The 25,564-nt window shown below is 53.2% G+C and overlaps 1 protein-coding gene and 2 pseudogenes across 1 annotated transcript; 2 read left to right on the forward strand and 1 right to left on the reverse strand.

Annotated features, from left to right (window-relative positions):
• Nucleotides 1-3,744: 3,744 nt before the first annotated feature.
• Nucleotides 3,745-7,467, forward strand: CIMAP1C (ciliary microtubule associated protein 1C). Its single transcript, XM_054450061.1, has 4 exons — nucleotides 3,745-4,107; nucleotides 4,897-5,007; nucleotides 5,847-5,960; nucleotides 6,829-7,467. The coding sequence occupies exons 1-4, from the start codon at nucleotides 3,990-3,992 to the stop codon at nucleotides 7,308-7,310; spliced, it is 825 nt and encodes a 274-aa protein (XP_054306036.1). The 5' UTR covers nucleotides 3,745-3,989; the 3' UTR covers nucleotides 7,311-7,467.
• A 6,207-nt stretch (nucleotides 7,468-13,674) lies between these two features.
• On the reverse strand, nucleotides 13,675-21,666 carry LOC129013867 (dynamin-1-like; annotated as a pseudogene).
• Nucleotides 21,667-24,701: 3,035 nt separating this feature from the next.
• On the forward strand, nucleotides 24,702-25,344 carry LOC129013619 (peptidyl-prolyl cis-trans isomerase A-like; annotated as a pseudogene).
• Nucleotides 25,345-25,564: the final 220 nt, after the last annotated feature.

Consider the following 25,564-nt stretch of genomic DNA (forward strand, 5'->3'; position numbering starts at 1 on the left):
AACAGGACCTTCTCTTTCATAACTGGACTGCAGTGATCAAAACCGGGAAATTAACATTGGTACAATACTTTGAACTAAGCCGTAGACTTTTTTCTCCCCAGCTTTGCCAATTTTCCCAAAAATATCCTTTATAGCAAAAGAAAACCCCGGCTTTCTTCTGAGTGTCTATTCATCTGGCATGGTTCTTCAGTGTTTCATTGTCTTCCACGATGTTGCCATTTTTGACAAGTACAGGCCAGTTCTTTTAGGTGAATTTTGGTTTGAGTTCGTCTGTTTTCCTCATGATTAGATTCAGGTTCTGTATTGTGGTGGGAATGTCTGGGAAGTGATACCGTGCCCTTCTCACGCAGCCTATCAAGAGACACATAACTGGCTGGGCGCGGTGGCTCACACCTGCAATCCCAGCGTTTTGGGAGGCCAAGGAGGGCAGATTACTTGAGGTCAGGAGTTCGAGACCAGCCTGGCCAACATGGTGAAACCCTGCCTCTCCTAAAAATACAAAAATTAGCTAGGCATGGTAGCAGGCTCCCATAATCCCAGCTATTCAGGAGGCTGAGGCAGGAGAATTGCTTGAACCCAGGAGGCAGAGGTCATAGTGAGCTGAGATTACGCCACTGCACTCTAGCCTGGGTGACAGAGCAAAAGACTGTGTCTCCCCCAAAAATCCCCCACAAAAAAAACAAACAAAACCAGGAGGCACACATCTATTGTGCAATCATTGGGACGTTGACTCGTATCACTTGGTTGAGGTGATGCCTGCCAGGCCTCTCTTCTGTAAAGTTACTGTTTCCCCTTTGCAATGAATAAGCATACGCCAACATTGAAAGGTCAGGTTGAGGAAGGAAGGAAGCCAGGAAGAAAGCCGGTGCAGGGGCAGCCGAGAGACTGAAGGAAAGCAAGAGGGCGTCCTGGAGCCGGCAGGAGGGGCAGCATGAGGGAGGTGGGGCTGGCATTTGTGGCCAGTGCCACCGAGAAGCCGTGCATTAGAGGATGAAGAGTGTCCCTTGGAAGCAGCTGCCACCTGCAGGCGGCGGGCGTCAAGTTAAGCCTCTTTTGGGTGGAGCAGTGGGCCTGGAGCCAACTCAGGCTAAATCAAGTGTGAGAGGGAGGTGAGAAAGGAGACAACTGGAAAACACCTCTGTGGGGAAGGTGGTCTGTGGGCTGGGCAGAGAGGGACAGGCAGTGACGGAGAAGCATGTGGGCTTGGGGGACAGTTTGAATAGATAGAGGGGACTTAGGATATCTAGAGTGTGACAGGAGGGAGCCAGATGAGAGGCACAAGTCCAAGGAGAGGGGTACAATCCACAGTGTCCCAGGTGGGAAGTGGGAGCCGATGACAAAAGACACGGCAGTTCTGAGGCTGTGATGGGGGGGTACTTGTCAGAGCCCAACCTGATGGGGCAGGTGGATGGGGGGGGGCTGGAAGGATGGCCAGGCAAACAGAGGAGGGTGAGCCACGCAGGGGATGATCCCTGGGGGTGGGGAAGAGGGGGAGGGCAGGCTGCCCAGAGGTGGGTGTGGGTGGCAGGTGGCGAGGAGGGCAGGTCCAAGTTTCTGGCCATGAGACTGTCCTGGCAGCTTTAGCTGCCTGATGCAGATGGACAACGCAGACCTGGGGGACGCCGGGCTGGGATGTTCCAGGAAAGGGGCTGGACGAGGAGGGTGGTGAAAGCTGGAGGGGCCTGAAGGATGAGGCAGAAGTGCAGGGAGTGCAGGGTCAGCACTGGGGTCTCAGCGATGGGAGGCAGGGGATGGCCTCCCAGGGAGAATGGCGGTCAGTGCTGCGTGAGGTGGTGGGAAGCCCAGGATTGCAGTGGGGGACCGGCCTGTGAGGGAATGGAGTGGAGGTGTTTGCACATGAGGAGGTCTGGGAACGGGGAGGCCAGGGCATTGGTGGTGGTCCCTGGGGAGGCCTGAGCTATCAGGGTAATGGCAGGAGTTGGGGTGGGGTGGAGGTGGCCTCGAGCCACCGCTGCTAGGTTTATGAGTAGGGACCCAGGGCAGCCCTGAGGAGCTGAAAGGGGACACACCTGGATGCCAGGGCGCCAGAGGAATGGGGCATTTGATGGGGAGGGCACAGTCTGGGGACCAAGGCAGCCAGAGACTCACACCACTGTGGACTCTGAGGCACGAGGGATGTGAATGTCGGAGCAGCCAGCTTCGGAGAGGGCCGAGGGCCTCCTCCAGGGGTGAGCTGGGTCTCCATCAGAGCTGGAGGAAAGGGAGCGTTTGGGACAAATTGGAGTGGCTTGTGACCTGTTGGGGTGCGGGGTAGCCTAGTTTCCTGAAGAGCTGTGCACCAGGATGATGGGGCAGAAGCAGTGAAGGAGGGAGGCAGGAGGCTCCCCGGGCCTGAAATACTTGGAGACCGTCCGCTCACCAGGAAGGTGGGGGTCCCAGCCCCAGATCCGGCCCCTCTCAGCACGGGGGACCATTAGGGCTCGCAGCTTCCTACAGGAAAAGCTGACGCGGATGGGGCTGAGGACATAGCATTGGCCCTGGCCAGAGGCCACTGAGGCTGGGTCACCCCCAGCCTGGCTCAGCCCTCCCTTACCCAGAAATCAGAGATTCACTTGCCCCTTGGACATGCGGGGGCACACAGAGGGTCTGCTGCTGGGGTGCTGGGGGGACTGGGCCCCCGTCCTCTGTTCTGAGGCCTGTGGTCCCTCAGGGGCTTCTGGACACCCTGCATGCCTGTCCTGCCTGCTGCTCTGAGCCCTCGCTGTGCCTGCTGGCTGGAATGTGTTCAGAGCATGGCTTGGTTTCTATTCAATCAGAGAATATGATCCAAGGAGAGCCCTGGGTTTTGTGTCCTGGTTCCATCTCTGCTATTTTGATGTAATAGGAGACTTTGGGCAAGTCCTTGTTCCTTTCCGGGCCTCAGTTTTCTTAACTGTATACTGGGGTGGTGACAGACACCCTGTCTAAAGCCAGCAGTCATCTGGTTCCTGAGATGGACACCACTGACCCGGTTCAGGTCAAATCCCCAGTCTGTTATGAACCAGTGGAGGTGACAGGCCCCAGGCCCCCAAAAGCCTCCTGGGTTCTTAGGAATGAAGAGGTTCCCAGCATGTGTTCAGGCCTGGGGCTCATCCATCCATCCGATGGGGCTGACTGCCTTCCCTCCCCTTCCATGTGTCCTCTCATACCGCCCTCCAACTGCAACTGCTCCCCTGCCAAGGGAGTGCTCTTGGTCACAGGCACAGGAAGTAGCCCCTTGAGGGCTCAGCACCACCCCTCTGTCCTCCTTTATTTGCTTCCCACTCCTTTTTGTATCCATTGAGCTAGACATGGATCTCTAAAGATACCACGCCCTGGTATCTTTAGGATTCTGGGGAGGAGCTCTCAGACAGTCACACCTTAGTGATAGTTGACTTGTTATTTTGCCAGGGGAAAAACAGACTTGAAAGAAGGGCGGGCATGTCCAGAGCCTGGGACATAGGTGAGACAGGCAGTGGGTAGAGAGCCCCCAGGGGGCTGTGTGTGCTGCACAAACCCTTCACCCTTGACCCATCCACCCTTTCCATTCCTTTCCCCAACCTTAGGGCACCCACTGGGAGTGAAGCGCTGGCTGATATGTAACACCATCTCTCCCTTTCCCTTCCCTGGCCCAGGGTCCTGGGGACCCCCAGGCCACTTGGCCTGGTTGGTGGTGGGGGACAGTGGGATAGTCAGGGTTCCATAACTAAGCTCCCAGCATAGAATTTCCACGCCACAGTTCAGGTGCCATGGCAACCAGGGGAAATAAACACTCCGAGTTTCACAGTCCAAGTTCTGCCGTGACGTCTTCTCCAGCTCCAGCCTGCTGGGGCCTGTGCTGGCTGTGCCCCAGACAGCCTTAGCTGCTCAAGCCGGAGAACTGTCTTCCTTCCCAGCTTCCTCCGTGTCTGCGGTGCGGGGGTGGGGGGTCTCAGGCAGGGCTACTCTAGCCCCTTGCCTGCTGTTTAGACCCTGCTGTAGTTGCTGCTGCTCCCTCCCCAGCCCCAGCCATGAAACTGCCCAAGGGGACCAGGAGCTCTGTGTACTTTGCACAGCACCCAGAAAAGGAGCCATTGCCCTCGCGGCAGGAGGTCAAGCAGACCCCTGTCATCATGGCCAAGATCAAAGGTGAGAGCCATCCCCACCCTGGGCTTGGGCCCCCTCCCCTCTCTCCAGGACTCCTTCCAGCTTGCCTCCTGCAAAGCCCCTTCCAGCTTCCTTGAAGCCTTACAGAAGACCTGAGCCTCCAAGTGACCCTCACGGGCAGTGTTGGCTGCTGGGATTGTCCAAGTGGGTGGGGGAGGAGGGGAGCATGGGGCTTGCAGTGAGGCCCGCTTTGGAAAAAGACTAGGAGCCTTTGTCCTAGCTTTAGCTTTCCTCGCTTCCCTTCAATTTTACTCTCAAGGGACAGCAGACCCTAATTCTTACTATGTTGGTAATGACTGACTAGTGCTCTAAGTGGTAGTAGTTTAGTGCAGGGATTAAAGGTTTGGGTTCTACTGGATGATTGTCTTAGAATCTTCACACTACTAGTTTGTGGTATGTGGGTAGATATTTCTAAGCCTCAATATTCTGTAAAATGGGAAAAACAAGAGCATTTACCTTACAGCATTGTTCGGAGGCTTAACGGAAATAATCCACATCAGATGCCTAGTGGAGAACCTGGAGCAGAATAAGTTCTCAATTAACTGTAACTATTAGATTCTTATTACGCATTGTCTGTCCAAGGGAAACTGCATTTTATTTGGAAATACTGCCTTCCCCCAAACGAAGCAGCTGGATGGATGCTGGGCTTATGGCAGTGCTATAGCAGCAAGGACAAAGACCCCCAATGTTCCCATGGTGTGCTGTATTGGGGCTTCCCCTGCCTCTGACCCAGTGGGCCCAGGCTGAGGGCTGTCCTGTCCATCCTTACAGGTCCGGGGCCCGCCAAGTACATCCGGCCATCCTGCACGGGCTACATAGATCATGACATCTCCATGTTCAAGGCACCAGCTTATACCCTGCATAGCCGGCACTCAGAGAAGGGTGAGAGTCGCCATCCCAGTCATCCCCCTGGGGTTGGAGCTGTTGTTGGAGGTTGAGGGGAGAGACATGGAGCCATTCTCTGTAGCCACTGGGAATCTGAGATACTCAAGGGGCCCCCTGGGTCCAGAGGAAGCCAGCAGGGATTGAGGGTGGGGCATCTCCATGGGCATCCCCTAGTCGCCTCTCCCAAGGAAGCCTGTAGGGGATCCTGGCCCTGTCCAGCTGGCACAGCAGAGTCTCCTTTTTCTGGCATTTGGCTGGGGCCCTTCAGCTCCGGTCGCCATGCTCTGCTAGGGTCACTTGCCATTGTGACCAGGCAGGAACAGCTAGGAGGCCAGTGGGGAAGTGGTGGCCCCCAGAGCTCCCCAGGTGGCCTAGAACCCACTGGAAGGGCAGGAGCAGAGGCCACAGATGACTTAGGCTGCTGGGCAGGGTGTGGTGGCGTGCACCCGGGGGTCTGAGATCTGGGGCGCCTGCCAGGCCTTTCCCTGGGGAGAACACCCACCTCAGCAGGGGAAGCCCCTGGCCTGGCTGGGCCTTTTCTGAAAGTCAACAGCAGCCACAGGGCTATTACTCCCCGTTGGCCCCAACCCCTGATTGGGTGGGTGGCTGCCCAAGCTGCTGGGCAGCTGTTATTTTACTGTTCCTCTGAGCAAGTTCTTGAAAATACCAGGTCATGTGTTAAAAGTCCCATTTTACAGGTGAGGAAATCAAGGGTCCCCAAACACCCAGGAGCCACAGAATCTGAAGTAGGAGGGAGATCTTGCCTGGAGGCAGGCCAGGTGCTCAGTGGGGCAGCCTTTGGGGCTGACCAGGCCCTCTCCTTGGTTGCCCTGCAGGGATGGTGTGCCACAGCAGCCCTGGGCCTTGCTATCTCTTGGATCCCAAAATAACTCGGTTTGGAATGTCCAGCTGCCCGCAGGTCCCCATGGAGGAGCGTATCTCCAACCTGCGTAAGATGGGGTTATGGACAGATGTTGGGGGTTGGGAGGTTGGGGGGTGGGGTGCACCCTTAGGACCTGGGCAGGGGCAAAGGGTCAAGACTTCCTCCTTGGGAATGTCTGGATGCCAGTATCTCCCTGCAAGACACCGACATTGCAATGCTGACATCACCATGTCTTGAAGTTTTGATGACATGGAGCTCCTGTTGTGGGTGCAATATCGTCATGCGAACGAGCTCACAGACTGTAGTGATCTCAGGATGTTTCTGTGTCGCTGTCAGAGTGATAATGTCTGGTTGCTGACACTGTAGCATCTGGGGGTAATCCAAGGGGGATGTTATGATGACATTATAGTTTTTTACAAGATGACCACTGTGTTGCCATCTGATGTCAGGATGGCCTAAGTGACCATCTTTTTTATTTATTTATTTATTTATTTATTTATTTATTTATTTTAAATTGAGTCTCGCTCTGTTGCCCAGGCTGGAGTGCAGTGGCGTGATCTTGGCTCACTGCAACCTCCACCTCCCGGGTTCGAGTGATTCTCCTGCCTCAGCCTCCTGAATAGCTGGGATTACAGGTGCACGCCCCCACGCCCAGCTCATTTTTGTATTTTTAGTAGAGATGGGGTTTCACCATGTTGGTCAGGCTGGTCTCGAACTCCTGATCTTGTGATCTGCCTGCCTTAGCCTCCCAAAGTGCTGGGATTGCAGGTGTGGGCCACCGCGTCCGGCCTAAGTGACCACTTGGATGTCCCTGCCCTGCTTCTGAGGTGGTCAGCCTGAGGTCACAGTGGATAACCAGGACCATCAGTTGGCTAGCAGAGAATGAGGTCTGTTCCCTGCTCTGAGAGCCCTCCCTTCCCGCCACTCCCTTTCAGGCCTGAACCCCACCCTTGCATCCTGCCAGTACTACTTTGAGAAGATCCACCCACCGGGGGAACGTAGGGCTCCCCAGTACACGTTTGGCTACCGGCGCCCATACAGAGTGATGGACCCCAACCCGGCTCCCAACCAGTACCAGATGCCACTCTTGCTGGGGCCCAACACCCCTGTCAGCCGAGCTGCTCCCTGCTACAGTCTGGCCTCCAGGGACAAGAACTGGTTCTACAAGGAGGATGTGGCAGGAGGCCCTGGACCTACCACGTACGCCCGACCTGAGCCATCCATCTATCAGAACCGCAGCCCTACTTACAGCATGGCCAAGCGCTTCACCTACCCTCTGGACCTCACGCCACGGCCTGGCCCCGGCACCCACGAGGTCCAGCAGGTCACTGTGCACAAGCCCCACATCCCTGCTTTCACCATGGGCATCAAGCACTCACTCTACCTGTGTCCACTGGTCATCGACATTCGTGACTGAGGCCCCTCTTGGGGCACTTACTGCCCCTCATCCCCAGAAATTATTTTTCTACACCAAATTGAGCAATTTGACCAAGATTTCTAGTAGCAGAGCCGGTGCCTGCTGAGTGTCCGGCACACAGAAGGCATTAGAGATATATTTTCATGTATTTGTTTTTTCCTTTTCTACTCACAGTTGCTTCCTGTGGGTCCTGCTCTGGGTGAGGGGCTGGGGACTCTAGAAGGAATGATACAGACAGGGACTGGTTCCATTCTGGTTCACCGGGTGGGGAAGCCATGTGTCTGTCCTCCAAGGAGCCCCTGGCCGAGACTCGGGAGAGCTGCGTTCCAGTCCTAACTGCCACTAACAGGCTGTGTGGCCTTGTGCAGCTCCTGCCCCTCTCTGGACTCAGGATTGCCCTTTAGACAGTGCATAGGGTAGGCCTGGAAGAGGTCCAGGTTCCCCCAAGTTCCAGAACTGTGAGACTGTGCTGACAGTGGGCAGTCCCTGAGACAGGGGCAGGGCAGGTGGGGGTGCAGGCAGAGAAGCGGGGTCCCTCTGGTTGGGAGTCGGGAGAGGAGTTTCCTCGGGGAGGGACCTAAGAGGACAAGAAGAAACTGCTGGGGAGGGTGAAGGTGGAGGTCAAGGTGAGAGCAAAGCATGCAGGTGCAGTGACAGGGAACTGGGGAGGCACACAGCAGCATGGGTCTGGGGTGCAGGGGGCGGGGCTGCTACCTGGGGCCACATCGTGGGCAGCTGGGAGGGGCCTCAGGCTTTGCCCTGAAGGTGTGAGGGCCAGAAGATGCTTTGGGAGAAGCTCGGACAGGATGGGCAGAGTGGGAGGCAGCTCTCAGCCGGGCAGACTGCAGGGAAGGTCAGCTTGTCACATGCTGTTTTTGGGGAGTCACTATGTCCCCAACCTCAACAGCTTAGTCTGGCAGTGCCTGTCAGAGGAGCAGCCATGAATTAGCCAGGAGGGGGCAGCGTTGTCTCAATCTTCAAGCCCAGGCCTGTGCCCACCCACCCTGGCTGGCACCCGCTCTGGCTTTGCTGCTGCTGGGCGGACAGGCACCAGCTCCTGTTGGTCTTGAGGAGGTGAGGGTCTCGGGCTGGCATTTGTCCTTCCTCTGTTCTTGGCATCCAGAGCCCCAATTCACCTCTACTCCTGGACACAGCAAGGTGTGAGGGGAGTTCTACCTTGACCTGGCAGCGCGAGGCCAGCCTGAGGCATGGAGGGGATGCGGCTGAGGTCAGCGTAGGGGCTGGGAGGGAGGGTGGGAGCATGGAGGGAGTGGGAGGGAGGAGGGGGGTGAGAAGAGCCCCCAGACCCAATGGCTCAGGCAGAGGCACGCTGTTCCGCAGAGCAGAGGGTGACGGGAAGAGAGCACCGCCTCAGAACCAGTGTCTAATGGCTCATCCTTGTAAACCTGAACAATTTCCAGGTTTTAATTTAAAGTGAAAATTGAGGCTGGGTGCAGTGGCCCACGCCTGAAATCCCAGCACTTTGGGAGGCCAAGGCAAGCAGATCGTTTGAGGTCAGGAGTTCAAGACCAGCCTGGACAACATGGTGAGATCCTGTGTCTACAAAAAAATACAAAGATTAGCCAGGCATGGTAGTGGGCGCCTATAGTCCCAGCTACTCAGGAGGCTGAGGTGGGGGGATCGCTTGAGCCCAGGAGGTCGAGGCTACAGTGAGCTGTGATTGTGCCACTGCACTCCAGCTTGGGCGATACAGCAAGACCCAAAAAAAAAAAGAAAGAAAAGAAAAGAAAATTGAATTGAAGACCTAACTTTGGTCAGAAAGGAACAGAGGATATAATATTCTTTGGAATATTTTTAAAAGCGCACATACAACTAAATATTTAGAAAAGAGCCTGTGGTAAACCCCACTAGGGATGTCCTTGACTCTGGGCCCTGAGGTCCTCTCTCCATCCCACCCGCCCCCAGGCCCTGGGCTTTGCGTCTGCCCGTCCTCTCAACAAGGCTGGCCTGGGCTGGCTCTCGGGAGGCTGCGGGAGCTCGGGGACCCATCTGTCTTGTGGCAGATTAGAAAGATGTCATTTTGCCGACAGTGCCATTTATCACGGCAGCTGCAAAAATTAGTGATGCTTGGTCTGTAAGTGTTGGGTGGGGGTGGGAGCTGGCAGGTGACAGCAGCCAATGCTCCCCAGTGTTACCAGGTCAGGGAACTGCAGGCCAACCTCTGAATAGGGGTTTTCTGATTTAACACTTAGCCCAGGCGAAGGCCCTCTGTTGGAAAGATGAGGAAGCTGGCGCTCAGAGCCTGGAAATAACTTTGCCCACGTGATAATTTTTTTTGTGACAGGATCTTGCTCCATTGCCCAGGCTGGAGTGCAGTGGCACAATCTTGGTTCACTGCAGTAGCTGGGACTACAGGCACATGCCACCAAACCTGGTTAATTTTTAAATTTTTTGGTAGAGACTGGTCTTGCTATGTTGCCCAGGCTGGTCTCAAACTCATGGCCTCAAGTGATCCTCCTGCTTGGGCCTCCCAAAGTGGGATTACAGGTCTGAGCCACCATGCCTAGCCCACGTGACAAATTAATGGCCCATCTCTAAATAAAGGTCTAGGTTCTGTGTGTGACCAGGACCAGGGCTCCTCTAGGGTGAGGTGCTTTACTTCTATTAGGACTAAGTGTTATTTTTGCCTTTATGGCTCAGTCTAGGACAGACCTTCAGCCTGGCCCCAGCTGCCACCAGACAGGGGCAGGATTGGGAGCTGGCCCTGGAGCTAGGACTCACTCTTGGGGTGGGTTTATGGTCCCAAGAGAAGGGGAGAAGGAGGATGGAGGGTTCAGAAGGAATATCTGGGGGGTGAAGATGTTCAGATGAGAGATGGCCCCGCCATCAAAGGGATGCCAACTCCAGGGAAGATGAAAGGGGCCTCCCCCTTGTGCCTCGGCCTGCAAAATGACAGGGTCATTTAGCTTGGGATTGACCTTTGGATGAAGCAGTCCCATCGCTTGACATTGCCTTTCCTGTGGTAGTGCCCTCAGAGAGGTGACCTGCAGAAGGTCAGGCACGGCCTCCCAGGTCTGGCCGACTGCTGCGTGGCCCCTTCTGAACAACTCAGGGGGTTCTCGCTTGACCTTGCAGGAAGCCTTGGTTTGATTCTTGTAGGACTTGAATCCGTATCTTTAGGTCACTAGACTCCAGAACCTGGCACTTGATCACACACAAAGCCCTCATCCATCCATCCATTCATTCAACAAACATTTGCTAAGCTCCTGCCCTGTGCCAGGCTCTGGCTGGGTCCAGGGGTACGAAGACTTGGTCTTCACCTGGAGCCCTGGCCTCCAGGAGGTCTGAGGCTGTGTCAGTGAGAGGGTGGGAACTCGCCGTCTCCCTCCATGAGCAGACGTTGGAGGGTGGATGAGGTTCGGTGCCTGGCAGGAGGCCCACCTGAGGTTCCTCCCTTCTCTCTAGGGGGCAAGACAGGCCTGGCTCCGTGTTGGGTTACCTCAGCCAGGGCTTGGTGGTGACATCGCAGTCCCACGAGCCTCCTGGACACTGGCTGGGGTGGGGGCTGGTCTCTGTTGTTCCATTGTTGCTGGAGGGAGCCCCAAGGCCAATCGCCACTCTGGTTCCCAGGACCTGGGGGGATGGTGGCCCTGGGCCAGGAGCAGAAGAGGGGCCCTGCCTGCAGGGACACATGGACACACCATCTGGAGGCACACAGGTAGGGGCTGTGCACACACACACGTCCCTTACCGCACACATGTGGGGAAGACACACACACAAATGTGCAGACCCACACCTTACTCTACACACACACACCTGGTACTACCACTGCCTTCTAACACCCCACCCCATCCCTCTCTCCCAGGCATCTCATCTCACGCACAGATACGCGCCCACCCAGGCTCACTGGCGCCCCCCACTGCCCTGGAGAAGTAAATCCACAAACGATGAGATGCCGCGACATGCAGAGAGAAGTGGGATGGCTGATGGGAGGGAGGTCAGGAGAGTCCCTGCATTCCCCCAGGAGAGGGGACCGCTGGCTGCTCTCAGCCCTCCAGCCTGGGGCCTGGCCTCTGGGCGCTGTGCATGTGGTCGTGAGAGGGCACCCCCATGAAGACAAGCCAGGTCCCCACTCCTGCTCCCAGCACTCAGAGACGCCCACCCTCGGGGCTGCTCAGGGACGGGAGGACTAAACAGGAGCTCCTGCCACCCAGCTCCTTTCGGGGTGGGGTGGGGGGCTGGTGGGAGGACATATCCCCCTGAGTCCGTGGCCCTGCTCACTGGTGGAGAGGTGCCCGCCCTCCCATTCCCTCTGCTCCCTCTTCCTCTCCGCGCCCACATCCTCCCAGCTGGCCTTTCTCTCCCCCAGATCCTCTCCCATGACCAGGTTTCCTCTCTCTCTCTCTCTCTCTCGATCGCTCGCTCGCTCCCTGTGTCCCTGTGACCTACTTATCCTCTAGAATAATGATCGACATTTTCAATTACCCCCAAAGTAACAGCTGTTCTTGGGGCCTGGCGGAGGAGGGCTGCACGGGCGTGGGCACGGGCGGTGGTTTGCGTGTGGGGCCTGCCGGTGGTGGGGGTGGGGGCGGGGGGCACCCACAGTCCCACTGTCCTTTGTTTGCTTTTTCTCATCCGGAGCCTTCATTTTTTCCTGGAAGATTGGAAGCACGTTTCCCTTCAGGGGAGGAAGGGAGATAAAAGAGAGAAATAAAAACTGTCATCGTTGTCTTATAAACAGCATAGAGCCAAGTGGGGGCTCGGCAGGAGAGAGGGACATGAGGGAGAGGCCAGGACAGAGAAAGGGGGCCGAGAGGGATGGGGTGGGGAGGTGAGCAGGAGTCCCCCTCAAGGCCGGGTGGGTGGGTGTCCTGCAGGAAGGACTGATGGGAGGGGAACGAGGCGAGGCTGATCCAGGGCTGGGGCCGGGGCGGGGGGTGCGGTTTGAGGAGACACAGCGTCTCCTGAGTGCCAGGCAGGCCCCAGGAGGCAGGCGCTATTCTCCGAATCCCACCCTGCGCCAGGCTCTGGGGCTGCTGAGGTGAGTGACAGACATGTCTTTGCATTCTTGGGGCATAAACTCTTGGAAACAAAGCGGTGGCTTCATGTGTTCAGCACTTATATCAATTGAGGCTCAGAGAGGGTGGGTGACCTGCCCGATGACACACAGCCGGAGGTGAGGGGACCAGGATCCCAGCCAGGTCCGTGTGACCGCAGTCTCCTTTCACACCGCTTCCGCTGTGGGCACACTTGGCTCTTGCGTGACCTCGAGCAAGTCCTCACCTCTTGGCCATCAGTTTCCCCATCTGAAAAGCAGCCAGCATGCTGGCTTTCTGCAGGGCTGAGGGGAGCATCAGATGTCTGGATGTGAAGGACGCTCAGCTCTGGCTCTCTGGCGAGTTGGCTGGCGGGTGGAGGAGCAAAGACCACCGGGTGCTGGGAGAGGGACTGACCGCCAGGGAAAGGAGGCCGGACTGCAGATTTACTCCCTGCTGCCGCCCAGTGGCAATAATTGGATACTGCAGAGGGTGGGTCTGGAGGACCCTCTTCAGCTTGCAACTGGGCCAGAGCAGAGAGGCGCCTCTAGGGAGTGTTGTCTAGTCCTCCCTGGCCCCATTTTGCTGATGCCCAGAGAAAGGAGGGACTCCTCCTCAGGTCATCCAGGGCAGAAGCTTGGGCTGGGCTTTCAGGGTAGGATGCTTCCCTCCATCCCTGTGGCACTCAAGAAGCCCCCAGTCAGCTTCAGAGCAAGAGAAACAGAGTTCTACATCCTCTGCTTGATGCCACCACGTCCAGGGAGACTTCCAGGGTCTCCTCCAGTGGGAAGTGGCGTCACTCCTGCCCTGCAGTCCCACACTCGAACTCTCCTTGCTCCTCCTGCCCGCAGCAAATCAGGCAGCGGGGCCCCTTGAGACACGAGAGATGGTGGAGAACCATTGTCACCACTCGGGGAGCATGTGCCAGGGGCCCACTCTGTCCTGCGGCTCTACCTGCATCCTCTCACTTGAACCTCATAAGAACCTTGGTAAGTTGGGGTTATTTTGATCCCCATTTTTCAGGTGAGGGAACGGGCACAGAGTTTATGACTTTTACACACAGAGTGGTGGGGCAGGGACTCAAACCCAGGTCTGTCTGTTCTCTGGAGAGGTGCCCACATTTGGAAGTGAAAACTACCCCTGTGGCCATATGACAGTCCACTGTGACCGGACACTGGAATGACCAGTCCAGGGGGCTTGTGGGCTGGGGTCTCAGCTTCACCACTGTGCTGCTGGGTGACTTCGGGCAAGGCCCATTCCTCTCTGGACCCTGGTTTCTCATCTGTGTACTGTGTATGTGCATGCATGCATGTGTGTGTATATATGCATGTGTGTGTGCACGTGTGTGTGTGTGTGTTCTGGGCTACCTCAGAGATCCATTTTGGCTTTGAGTGTGGTATGTCCCGTCTTGGACAGGTCCCAAGATTTGGGCCTTGGGATGGAAAGGTTTTAAAGGTCATGGGGAGGGGGTGCAGATGGCAGTGTGGGAGGCAGAGCTCTGGCTAAGAGCTGGGCCCCTTGAGTGCACCTCCTGCTTGCGTATCACTGTGTACGGCTGGGGATCGAGGGGAGGCGTGGACTGTGAGGGCACGAGGGATCTGGCTCTGGGACAGGTATGGGGTTGGCCCTAGGGCCTGGATGTGTCTCCCTGCACTGCCTGCCACAGAGGGGAGTTTGTCTTACAGGAAACAGCCTCATCCATCAGTGGCAATGGGGGGCTGACAGCGGCCACTCCCCGCCAGCCCTGGCTGGAGGCAGACTCATAAATCTCATGCCAGGCTGGGCTGTAAATTCCTGTGATTCACATCCGGCCTCTTGGAGGACAGAGACATTTGGGGCTGTGGGGCTGGCTGTTCTCTCTTGGACAGGACAGGTAGGTACCCGGGAGAAGCCTCTTCATGGGCCCAGCAGTCTCAGATGGCCTCTCTGAGGAGATGCGATGCTGAGCCCCCTGGATGCCTCAGGCCCAGCCCGAGCCATCTCTGCCCACGCCCAGGCTACCTCTGCCTGGGCCATTCCTGTGCCCTGGCCCGAATCACCCTGGAGGTCACGTGTGTGGACACGCTGTGTGGCCTCAGAGATCTTGTTGGGCCTGTGGCCCTGTGGGTGGAGGATTACTCAGGTGCCGAGGCAAGAGACTGAAGGCACAAACTGTTTCAGTATAATAAAGAAAATAGAATAAGAATAGTCATAATACAAATTAGATATAGAGATGATCATGGACAATTATCATTACTATAAACATTATTAATCATTAGCTTTTAATTACTAATATAACCTAGAAATAACCGGCAGGTATAGGGTCAGGTGCTGAAGGGACATTGTGAGAAGTGACCTAGAAGGCAAGAGGTGAGCCTTCTGTCACGCCCGCATAAGGGCCGCTTGAGGGCTCCTTGGTCAAGCGGTAATGCCAGTGTCTGGGAAGGCACCCATTACTTAGCAGACTGAAAAAGGGAGTCTCCTTTCCTTGGAGGAGTCAGGGAACACTCTGCTCCACCAGCTTCTTGTGGAAGGCTGGATATTATCCAGGCCTGCCCGCAGTCATCCGGAGGCCTAAACCCCTCCCTATGGTGCTGTGCTTCAATGGTCACGCTCCTTATCCACTTTCATGTTCCTCCCGTACTCCTGGTTCCTCTTTGAAGTTTGTAGTAGATAGTGGTAGAAGGAATAGTGAAAGTCTTAAAGTCTTTGATCTTTCTTATGAGTGCATAGAAGAAAATGCTGACGTATGCCGCCTTCTCTCTCTCTGCTTCGGCTACCTAAGAGGGAAGGGCCCCCTGTCCTGTGATCACGTGACTTCCTTCACCTTGTCAATCACTTAGAAGATTCACCCTCCTTACCCTGCCCCCTTGTCTTGTATGTAATAAATAGCAGTGGGCCCAGCCGTTTGGGGGCACTACTGGTCTCCGCATCTTGATGGTAGTTGTCCCCTGGGCCCAGCTGTTTTCTCTTTATCTCTTTGTCTTGTGTCTTTATTTATTACAATCTCTCATCTCCGCACACGGGGAGAACACCCACTAAGCCCCGTAGGGCTGGACCCTACATGGCCTGGAGGGTCGGCTCCAAGAACCCCACAGCGAGGTCTCCTGCCAATCCGCATGGCATTCTGTCTTGGGCCTGTGAGGACATGGTGGGAGATCGGGGCCCAGTCTGTGCGTCTCTCACTCCAGGAAGGCCGGGGCCCCGAATCCACTGTCCCTTAGACAGGAAGGGGATAGGGACACTCAGACCAGGGCTGCAGCCATTTGTCACCTTTCATCAGGACTTTTGCCACATTCAGATGCCACCGGAACTCTTCTTTACTTAGCGTTTTTTAAAAATCAGCTTACTTTTAAAATTTAAGTGTGTGTTTTAGCCTCGTCTTTAGCCATATTTGTGAAATCAGGGTCTGATGTACTAGTTAAATACCTGCACACATGTACACACATACACATGTGCACATACACTCAGACACATACATATACACATATATGTGAAAATATACACATGAAATATATCCATGACACATACATATACACATATATGTGAAAATATACACATGAAATATATCCATAAACAGAAAGTTAAAATAGCAAATGCTCAGCTCCATGTACCATCTAATCCTGCTTTAGGTTTAGAGTAGCTCTAGTCTCCCCCATTATGGGTGATTCTTTATTGGTGAAACAAAGCAGGTTCAGATGGCTCACGGAGCTGAGCATTTACCAGCCATTCTAGCCTTCCCCCATTTTACAGACAAGGAAACCAAGGTCCAGAGAGGTGTAGGGCCTGCCTGAGGTCGCACAGCGCTGGGATTAGTGGCCAGCCTGCCTGACTCCCAGCTGAGTGCTCCTTTTATGGAAGCACACTGCCTGTCTGCAGTGTGCAGGGCCCCTTCCTCCAGAAGCATATGTGGACTCGCAGAGGCCTTTTGGAGACTGTGCCCTAACATGCCTCCTTCCCCGCCACCTCGCAGTGCCCAGCACCCTCACTGGCCAGCACGTGCAGCACGGATCTGGGTGTGCAGCCACTCAGCACACTGATCCACACACGTGGGCAGAGTCACAACACAGAAGCTCGCCTGCACACAGAGGCATTTGCACCAGCTCCCTGCACGCTTGTGCCTGGTGTGTTCAGAGGACCACCTGTGCTGCTCATGGAGACAGGGCTTGCTCACTAATGTCCAGCTGTCATTTCTCTACCTCAGGTCAGAGAGTCTGACCCACCTAAGAGCCTTCCATGGCTCCCTACGGCCTGCAGCATTGAGCCCCAAAAGTCAAACCCTTCGAACTTGGAAGGTTCTCCACCCTATGCCCCACCCTCCCCACAGAGCTCTTCCTCATTCCGTCTCTGTTCCCTGCTTTCGCCAGTGGCTGTCCTGGATGCGGCCCCCACTACACCTCTGCCCACACTGCCCACACTGCAGCTCTTTACCCAGATACCCTTCAATTCCTCGCCACATAGTTCTATCTCAGTCATGCCCCGGACTGCGTTGAAGCCAGGCTGCCTTGAAGAAGCTCTCCCAGCCTGCTCTTTTCCCCAAGGCAGGGTCATGATTTGCCAAATATTTCGCATGTGTTAGCAAGACTGGAGTCTGAGCAGCCATCAAACCTTACATCCCATATGTTACACCTCACCACAGACCTGGATGCCAAATACCCTGAAGAGTCTGAACTCACGTTGGCAGTTAGCAAAGTGCTCCTACAGCTGCATCTGAAGTTAACACAGCATCCCTATGGCCACTGTCTCCCTTGATCCCCACGGCCACCCTGGGAGAAAGGCAGAAAGTCATCATTTGATAGAAAGGATGCTGAGGCTCTGGAAGGGAAAGGGACTTGCCTAAAGCCCCAGGGTGAAGCAGCATCTCTGGATTCCCAGTCCAGTGCTCTTGCCCAATGCTATGCTGCTTGCCCCTACCCATCTCCGTGGGTCATCAGCGCATCTTAGGGCAAGCCCCAATCCCTGCCTCATTTTGGTTTATGGGCGCTGGACTCACAGCCCTACCCTACAGTCATTTGGAGACAAAAACAGATGCTATTGTTCTTCCTTAGAGAACGTGGCCAGTGGAAACAGGGCACACTGGGAATCAGAGTGAATGTCCTTGAAAGAGGGCCATGGGTCAATAAGGCCAAGCCAGAGGATGCAGAACGCTTTTCCTTAGAAATCTTTGGGAGTGAAGCAGGCTTCAGACACTCCCGTCCCTGCCCCTGCAGCCACCCCTACTACATTGGTTTGGACCCAGTAGGTTGCAGTGGGGGTGGAGTGAGGGTGGAGGAAAAAATCAGATTGCCCATGGCCCCCAGGCTCCTGTCCTAGTCCAGGCCTTGTGCCATTCTTACACTCACACTCGTGTGCAAGCCCACACACACATCACACACCTTGATGCTCACACAGTCACAGCCTGGCCTCTGCTCCTGTGGGCCAGTGGCCAGACATCCCCTGGGATGGCTCAAAGGAGTCAGGACTTGGAAGTGGGGACATCAGCGTAGCTGAAGGAAATCCACACACCCAGAGCATCTCGGGGTTCAGACTCTCTGACCTGAGGTAGGCTCCCCAGGGGCTGGGAGAGGAGTTGGATGGAATGGAGGATGGAGGACAGTGAGAAGAAGAAAGGAGGAGGAATGCAACGTGTGGGGCGGCCGCGAAGAGTGAAAATAGAGGTAAGCGCCATGCAGGTGCTTGAAAGAAAGGGGCAGGTGGGACGGGCCCCACTGCCCCCTCCCCAAAAACGACCACTTCCGGGACTCAGTGCTCCTTTGCGGGCAGGCTCCGCCAGCTCTCGGCCACTCAGGGCTCCGGTACCCACGGTCGGAGTGCCTGGGATGGAGACGGCCGGTTCTGGCGGCCAGATCCGATGCTCTAGAATCCAGCCCCATTTCCCTCCCGGCCATGCCCGTCCGGCGGCCTCTCCCGTCATATTCAGCCCCTACTCACATGGGGACCCCGGGAGGGGCGCGAGGGCACCTGCCGGGGGAGGGCCGAAGGGGTCAGGGGAAGTCCCCGGTCTGGAGGGTACGACGGGCGCTTCCCCCAGGGTGGACCCAGCAGGCAGAGGCCCAGGAGCAGGGCTCCGCGACCCGGGCCGGGCTGGGGGCACGGCGGGGAGTCGGCACTGCGTCGTGGGGCTGGACTTGGGCGACCTGCGGGCGAAAGGGAACCAGGAACAGAAAGAGGAGAGATGAGCGGCCCCGCCCACCCTGAGGCCCCGCCCCAGCCCAGTGCCAGCCACGCCCATGCATGCAAGACCCTCCCTGCCGGCCGGAAGCGGTCACCGGAGCTTAAGCCCCGCCGCCAGAGGCGCCAACGTCCCAGATCCACCCCGCCCCGCAGCCAGCGCTCCACGGCAAGGCCCGCCTTCTCTAAGCTCCGCCTCTCGCTTCAAGTGGGCACCACCCTGGGGAGGGGGCGCACCCTGCCTGGCCTGGCACTTCTCCCGCGGCCCAGGCTGGGGGGCTTTGGGGCGGTGGGGGCCGACCCTTGTACCTGCGTCCGGCCGGGACGCTCTGCACCTGCAGCCAGGAGTCATCCACGGGCCCCCGTGGGCGTGCTGACGGTGGTCGTCTTGATGTCACCGATGATGCTGGGCGCCTCCCTCAGCACGTGGTGCATGCGCCACCTCTCCTTGCGCCTCTGTGCCTGCTCTGCGGACTCCTCCATCAGCGTGTTCTGGTCCCCTCGCGAGTACAAGTTGGCCAGCAGCTCCGAGAAGATGAACTCCTTGGTCTGAGAGTGGGCAAAGAGGGAAGAAGGCTGGGACCTGATTGATGCTTGTGCCGCCCTGGCCGCCTTGGCTGCCCCGCCGGGCCCTGTTGGGACTGTGCGCTGGACTTGAAGCCCGGAGTGTGGCTTCTCAGATGCGCTTAGACTCGAAGATCCGCTTCCCCACCGCCCTTTTCTCACTCAGATGAGGACACTGAGGTCCAGAGGAAAAGTCACCTGTCCAAGGTCACAGTTATGGAAAGGGACTGAAGACCTATCATGCCACCAGGACACCTGTCTACTCAGTTTTTGATTTTTGGAGATAGGATCTGGCTTTGTCACCAGGCTGGAGTACAGTGGGTGAGATCACTGCTCACTGAAGCCTCAACCTCCTGGGCTCAAAGTGATCCTCCAACATCAGCCTGTCGAGCAGCTAGGACTACATGCACGTGCCACCACCAAGCCCAGCTATTTTTTAAAATTTTTGTGTTGAGATGAGGTCTCATTATGTTGCCCAGGCTGGTCTCGAACTCCTGGGCTCAAGCCGTGCTCCCACCTTGGCCTCCCAAAGTGCTGGGATTACAGGCATGAGCCATTGTAATCCCACATTATATTTCTATTGGACAACTCTGGTCTGAACCGTGCCTCCCCCTTTCTGAGGCTGGTCCCATAAGGCTGGTCGGCATCTCCCCAAGGCCAACATGGCCACCTGGGTCCCCAGTGCTACAGGAGCTCCCTACCCCCATGAGGCGGCGCATGCACGTTGTTGATCAAGAGGTGGTTGATGGTCTTGGGCGTGAGGTCCTGCATGTTCTTGTTGACAATGACCATGTACGAGTCCACCAGGTTCTGAATGGTCTCCACTTGCCGCTCTAGCTGTGGTCCATGGAGAGCATGAAGCTGTCGGAGCCATTCCCCTTGGTCTTGCTGGCCTGTCATGAAGAACACAAGGGCATCAGGGTGGCCAGGCCATGTAGCCAGGCTCCAGGCATCCCCTGCAAGGGTACCTGGCACATTGATGCACAGAGAGAAGCAACTGGCCTAAACAGACACCCAGCTCCCCACACGCTCTAAAGGGTTTCAGGTCTCTGCCCATCCCTGTATCTCTTAGGACCCCAGACTCCCCTGATTCAGCCTCATCTTGGTTCTGACTCTAGTGCCCAGAATTTGCCTCAGTTTTCCAAACCAGAAATGAGAAAAGAACATCTGCAGATCCTTTGTTTAAAGACCTGGCCAGAGCTGGTGCCAGCCTGCAGATGCCTGGCAGGAAGGAAGAGAGGGTCACACTCACTTTCTTCTTATCCTGGGAGGCCCACACACCAACACTGCCACCACTGCTGGCACCAGGGAGCACAGCCAAAGTAGACACACACAGAGAGGAAAAGGGGAGAGGTTGAGTGAACCTGGGACACTGCACCCCAACTGTAAGGCTCCTCTAGACATTGCCACAGTGAAACAGGGGAGAAAAGAGAAGGCAGTCACAGGAAACCACCATCATCAAAAGGGCATGCAGGAAATGCCATCTGTGGCAGAGACGGAGACACAGAACTGCCACTGGAGAAGGATGGGAGGACCAGAAGACTTAACTCTGATCTAACTGCCACTGGAGAAGGATGGGAGGACCAGAAGACTTAACTCTGATCTCACCCCAGAGTAGGTAGTGGGGAGGATTCTTGGTTATTTCTGAGCCAAACAAGGGCTCAGAAACATGGCATGACTTGGCATCACTGTGGATGGTGCCCCAGGGCCCCTAGTATCAGCAGCTTGACCCTCCTCTCCTTGCCCTGTCGCTCACCCCAACACACTCAAGGTACACGCCAGCCCTCAGAAAGTAGGACTTCCAGCTGTTCACCTCTTCCTGTGTCTCACAGGCCAGCTCCAGCTGTCAATAAGCCTTGTAGAGGCCAGGCTCGGTGGCTGACACCTGTAATCCCAGCACTTTGGGAGGCCAAGGCAGGCAGATCATGAGGTCAGGAGATTGAGACCATTCTGGCTAACACGGTGAAACTCCATCTCTACTAAAAATACAAAAAATTAGCCGGGCGTGGTGGCTGACGCCTGTAGTCCCAGCTACTTGGGAGGCTGAGGCAGGAGAATGGTGTGAACCTGGGAGGCGGAGGTTGCAGTGAGCCGAGATCGCGCCACTGCACTCCAGCCTGGGCGACAGAGTGAGACTCCGTCTCAAAAAGAAAAAAGAAATCCTTGTAGATATTCCTGCAAGACAGGGCAGTCAGCGAGGGCAGATGGGCAAAGCCCCACCCTCCCTGGGGGTTAAGGGCATGCCTGGACTTTGGGGTCATCACATCTGAGGCAAGTCCTGGCTTGCTCATTTCCCAGCTGTGTGATTCTGGGCAAATCCCTTCCTTTCAGCCTCAGTTTCCTGATGGGGAAGATGGGTTAATAATAATTCCTGCCTTGTTATGGTTTGGCTGTGTCCCTATCCAAATCTCAACTTGAATTGTATCTCTCAGAATTCCACTTATTGTGGGAGGGACCCAGGGAGAGGTAATTGAATCATGGGGGCTGGTCTTTCCTGTGCTGTTCTCATGACAGTGAATAAGTCTCATGAGATCTGATGAGTTTATTGGGGTTTCAGCTTTTGCTTCTCTCTCATTTTCTCCTGCCACCACCATGTAAGAAGTGCCTTTCACATCCTGCCATGATCCTGAGGCCTCCGCAGCCATGTGGAGCTGTAAGTCCAATTAAACCTCTTTTTCTCCTCAGTCTCAGGTATGTTTTTATCAGCAGTGTGAAAACGGACTAATACATGCCTCCTCAGGTCACTGTGAGGATTCAGTGAAACATTATCCTAAAAAAAAAAGTTAAAAGTCTTGCTTAATATGACAAGCTTATAAAAATTAACAGAAGCATTATATTAGAATTTCTAAAGTCATTTCCATTGAAATCAAGAATAAGAAAAACATGCTGCTTTCCCCAATGTTAGTCAACATTATTTAAAATGTTTAGTTAATTAAACTGAAAAAAATGAAAACAATTGGTATGTATATTGTACAAAAAAGGTAAAATTGCATTTTTTGTATATAATAGAGAACAGAGAAAATCTAATATTTTAATAAGATAAATACTACAACAAATAATTTAATAAGATATCTCAAATCAAGATATACGGTACATAAAAATCATTAGCCTTTCTCAATATGAAGAATAACTAGTCATGGATATAAATTTATTTTTTAAATAACACATAAAAGCATTATATATTGCTTAGGAATACATATAAAACCATTATCTATTATTTAGAAATGCAAAAATACATTTAAGAAATGTTTAAATGTCTGGAAATTATACACACTGGCTTCTAGACACTAATCATATATCTAGAAAGGGGGAAGATGAAAGAATGTCATCACATTCTATATGTCAAAATGTTAAAATCTGGTAAGTATGAGAGGAGGGTACATGTTGCCTGTAATATTATTTTTTTATATTTCTCTGTATATTTGAAATATTTAATAATACAATTTTAAATTTTAAATATCTTCTCTAAAATCATGATAAGGATGGGCGCGGTGGCTCATGCCTGCAATCCCAGCACTTTGGGAGGCTGAGGTGGGTGGATCACCTTAGGTCAGAAGTTCGAGACCGGCTTGACCAATGTGGTAAAACCTGTCTCTACTGAAACTACAAAAATTAGCCAGGTGTGGTGGCATGCACCTACAGTCCCAGCTACTTGGGAGGCTGAGGCAGGAGAATTGCTTGAACTTGAGAGGCAGAGGTTGCAGTGAGTCGAGATTGTACCACTGCACTGCAGCCTGGGTGACAGAGCAAGACTCCATCTCAAAAAAAAAAAAAAAATCGGCTGGGCGCGGTGGCTCATGCCTGTAATCCCAGCACTTTGGGAGGCCTAGGCAGGTGGATCACAAAGTCAGGAGATTGAGACCATCCTGGCTAACATGGTGAAACCCCGTCTCTACTAAAAATACAAAAAAATTAGCCAGGCATGGTGGTGGGCACCTGTAGTCCTAGCTACTCGGGAGGCTGAGGCAGGAGAATGGCCATGAACCCGGGAGGTGGAGCTTGCAGTGAGCTGAGATCATGCCACTACACTCCAGCCTGGGTGACAGAGCGAGACTCCATCTCAAGAAAAAAAAAAAATAAATAAATAAAAATAAAAATCATAATTAAAAACAATAGGCTGGGCGCAGTGGCTCACACCTGTAATCCTAGCACTTTGGGAGGCCAAGGCGGGCAGATTGCCTGAGCTCAGGAGTTTGAAACCAGCCTGGGCAACATGGTGAAACCCCGTCTCTACTAAAATACAAACAAACAAACAAAAAACAGAAACAACAACAATAATGGCTAAGAATGTTTGTATATGAAGTCATTTTTAAAGACAGAAAACAAGATCTAAGCAAGTGGAGAGACATGCCAGTACTCCAGAAAGGATAGTGTTAATGTTAATTCTTAGAAAAATTAATGTATAACTATGATGCAATTCCCATTAGAATCACAGTGAATTATGTCTTGGTCCATTTTGGCTGCTGTAACAAAATACTATAGATTGGATAGCTACTGAACAACATAAACTGACTTTTCCTAATTTTGAAGGCTGGGAAGTCCAAGATCAAGGCACAGGCAGGTCAGTGTCCAGTGAGAGCCTGTTTCATTGTTTATTTACAGTGCCTTCTCGTTATGCCCTCAATGGGGGAAGGGACAAACAAGCTCCCTTGGGCCTCTTTTCTGAGGGGACTAATCCTGTTTATGGGAGCTCTGCCCTCACGACCTAGTTACCTCCCAAAAGCTCTACCTTTTAATACTGTCACCTTGGGGGTTAAGATTTCAACACAGGAATTTGGGGAGGGCACGATCATTCAAACCATAGCAAGTTATTTTACAAAAACTACATGAAATGAACGTAAAGTTCAAATGAAAAAATAAATAAGTGTCCAAGAATAGGCAAGAAAACTATGAAAATAAAAAATAGAAACAGGGAGAATTGCCCTACCAAATATTAACCTATATTATAAAGTCACTATATTCAAAACAACATTAAAAGATGAATAAAAATGTATCTGTGGATCAGAAATTGATCCCAAAATCAATGTAAGTATATATAAGAACATAAAATATGGACAGGGTACTATTTCAATTCAGTGGGAAAAGGTTAATTTTTTAAATATAAACTGGCCATCAATCTAGAAGAAAACAAAACCAAATCCCTATCTCATTCCATTCACAAAAATAAGGTTCTGACAGTTTAGAAATTTAAATATAAGGAACAAAGAATATGAACATGCAATGCACAGGAGAGAAACATGTGTTTTATAATATTATGAAAATACACTCAGTGTCATTAGAACTCAGGAATAAGCAAGCGGAATAGTTTGTGGTTTTACCAATAACTTGGAATATGATGTGGCTTTAAAAAATATTGATCCAGAGTCTCACTTACTGAGACAGAGAGATGAAAAAAAATCACACTGCTTGTGATTTTTTTATCAATCATAAAACACACTATACATGAATATGCCAATTTTTATAGGTCTGTACAAGCATAAGGATGTGGACCAAGGTACATCAAGCTGTTACCATTATTTATTTATGGGGTGAGGATGGAAGGGATTGGAAGAAGGTTATTAATGTATTACTTATATATATGTATATATTTCACTTTTTAAAATAAGCAGACTTGCTGATATAATTTAAAAATAATAATTTTAAATAGGCGTATTGAGAAAAGAAAACCAAGGGAGGCTTTGCAGACACTGCCACCATCGGGAGCCCTCTACTATCAGCCATGGTCAACCCCACTGTGTTCTTTGACATCGCCGTCGATGGCAAGCCCTTGGGCCACGTCTCCTTCGAGCTGTTTGCAGACAAGTTTCCAAAGACAGCAGAAAACTTTCATGCTCTGAGCACTGGAGAGAAAGGATTTGGTTACAAGGCTTCCTGCTTTGACAGAATTATCAGAGTTTATGTGTCAGGGTGTGACTTCACTCACCATAATGGCACTGGTGGCAAGTCCATCTATGGGGAGAAATTTGATGATGAGAACTTCATCCTAAAGCATACAGGTCCTGGCATCTTGTCCATGGCAAAGGCTGGATCGAACACAAATGGTTCCTAGTTTTTCATCTGCACTGCCAAGACTGAGTGGTAGATGGCAAGCGTGTGGTGTTTGGCAAGGTGAAAGAAGGTATGAATATTGTGGAGGCCATGGAGCGCTTTGGGTCCAGGAATGGCAAGACCAGGAAGAAGATCACCATTGCTGACTGTGGACAACTCTAATAAGTTTGACTTGTGTTTTATCTAAACCACGAGACTGTTCCTTCTGTAGCTCAGGACAGCACCCTCCACCCCATTTACTCACCGTATCCTAGAATCTTTGTGCTCTCGCTGCAGTTCCCTTCCATGTCTAGCTGGATTGCAGAGTTGAGTTTATGATTATGAAATAAAAACTAAATAACCAAAAAAAAAAAAAAAGAAAAACAAGGAAAAAAATGAATTACACTTAAGAGGTATAATGGCTATTATCCTAGAGTAGTGGTAGAAGAAAGGAGAGGATGGAGAGAGATTAAATAAATTAGTTGTTTATTGAAACTTTTTTTTGAGATGGAGTCT

Source organism: Pongo pygmaeus, chromosome 16 (assembly GCF_028885625.2).
Source record: "Pongo pygmaeus isolate AG05252 chromosome 16, NHGRI_mPonPyg2-v2.0_pri, whole genome shotgun sequence".
Classification (NCBI taxonomy): Eukaryota; Metazoa; Chordata; class Mammalia; order Primates; family Hominidae; genus Pongo; species Pongo pygmaeus.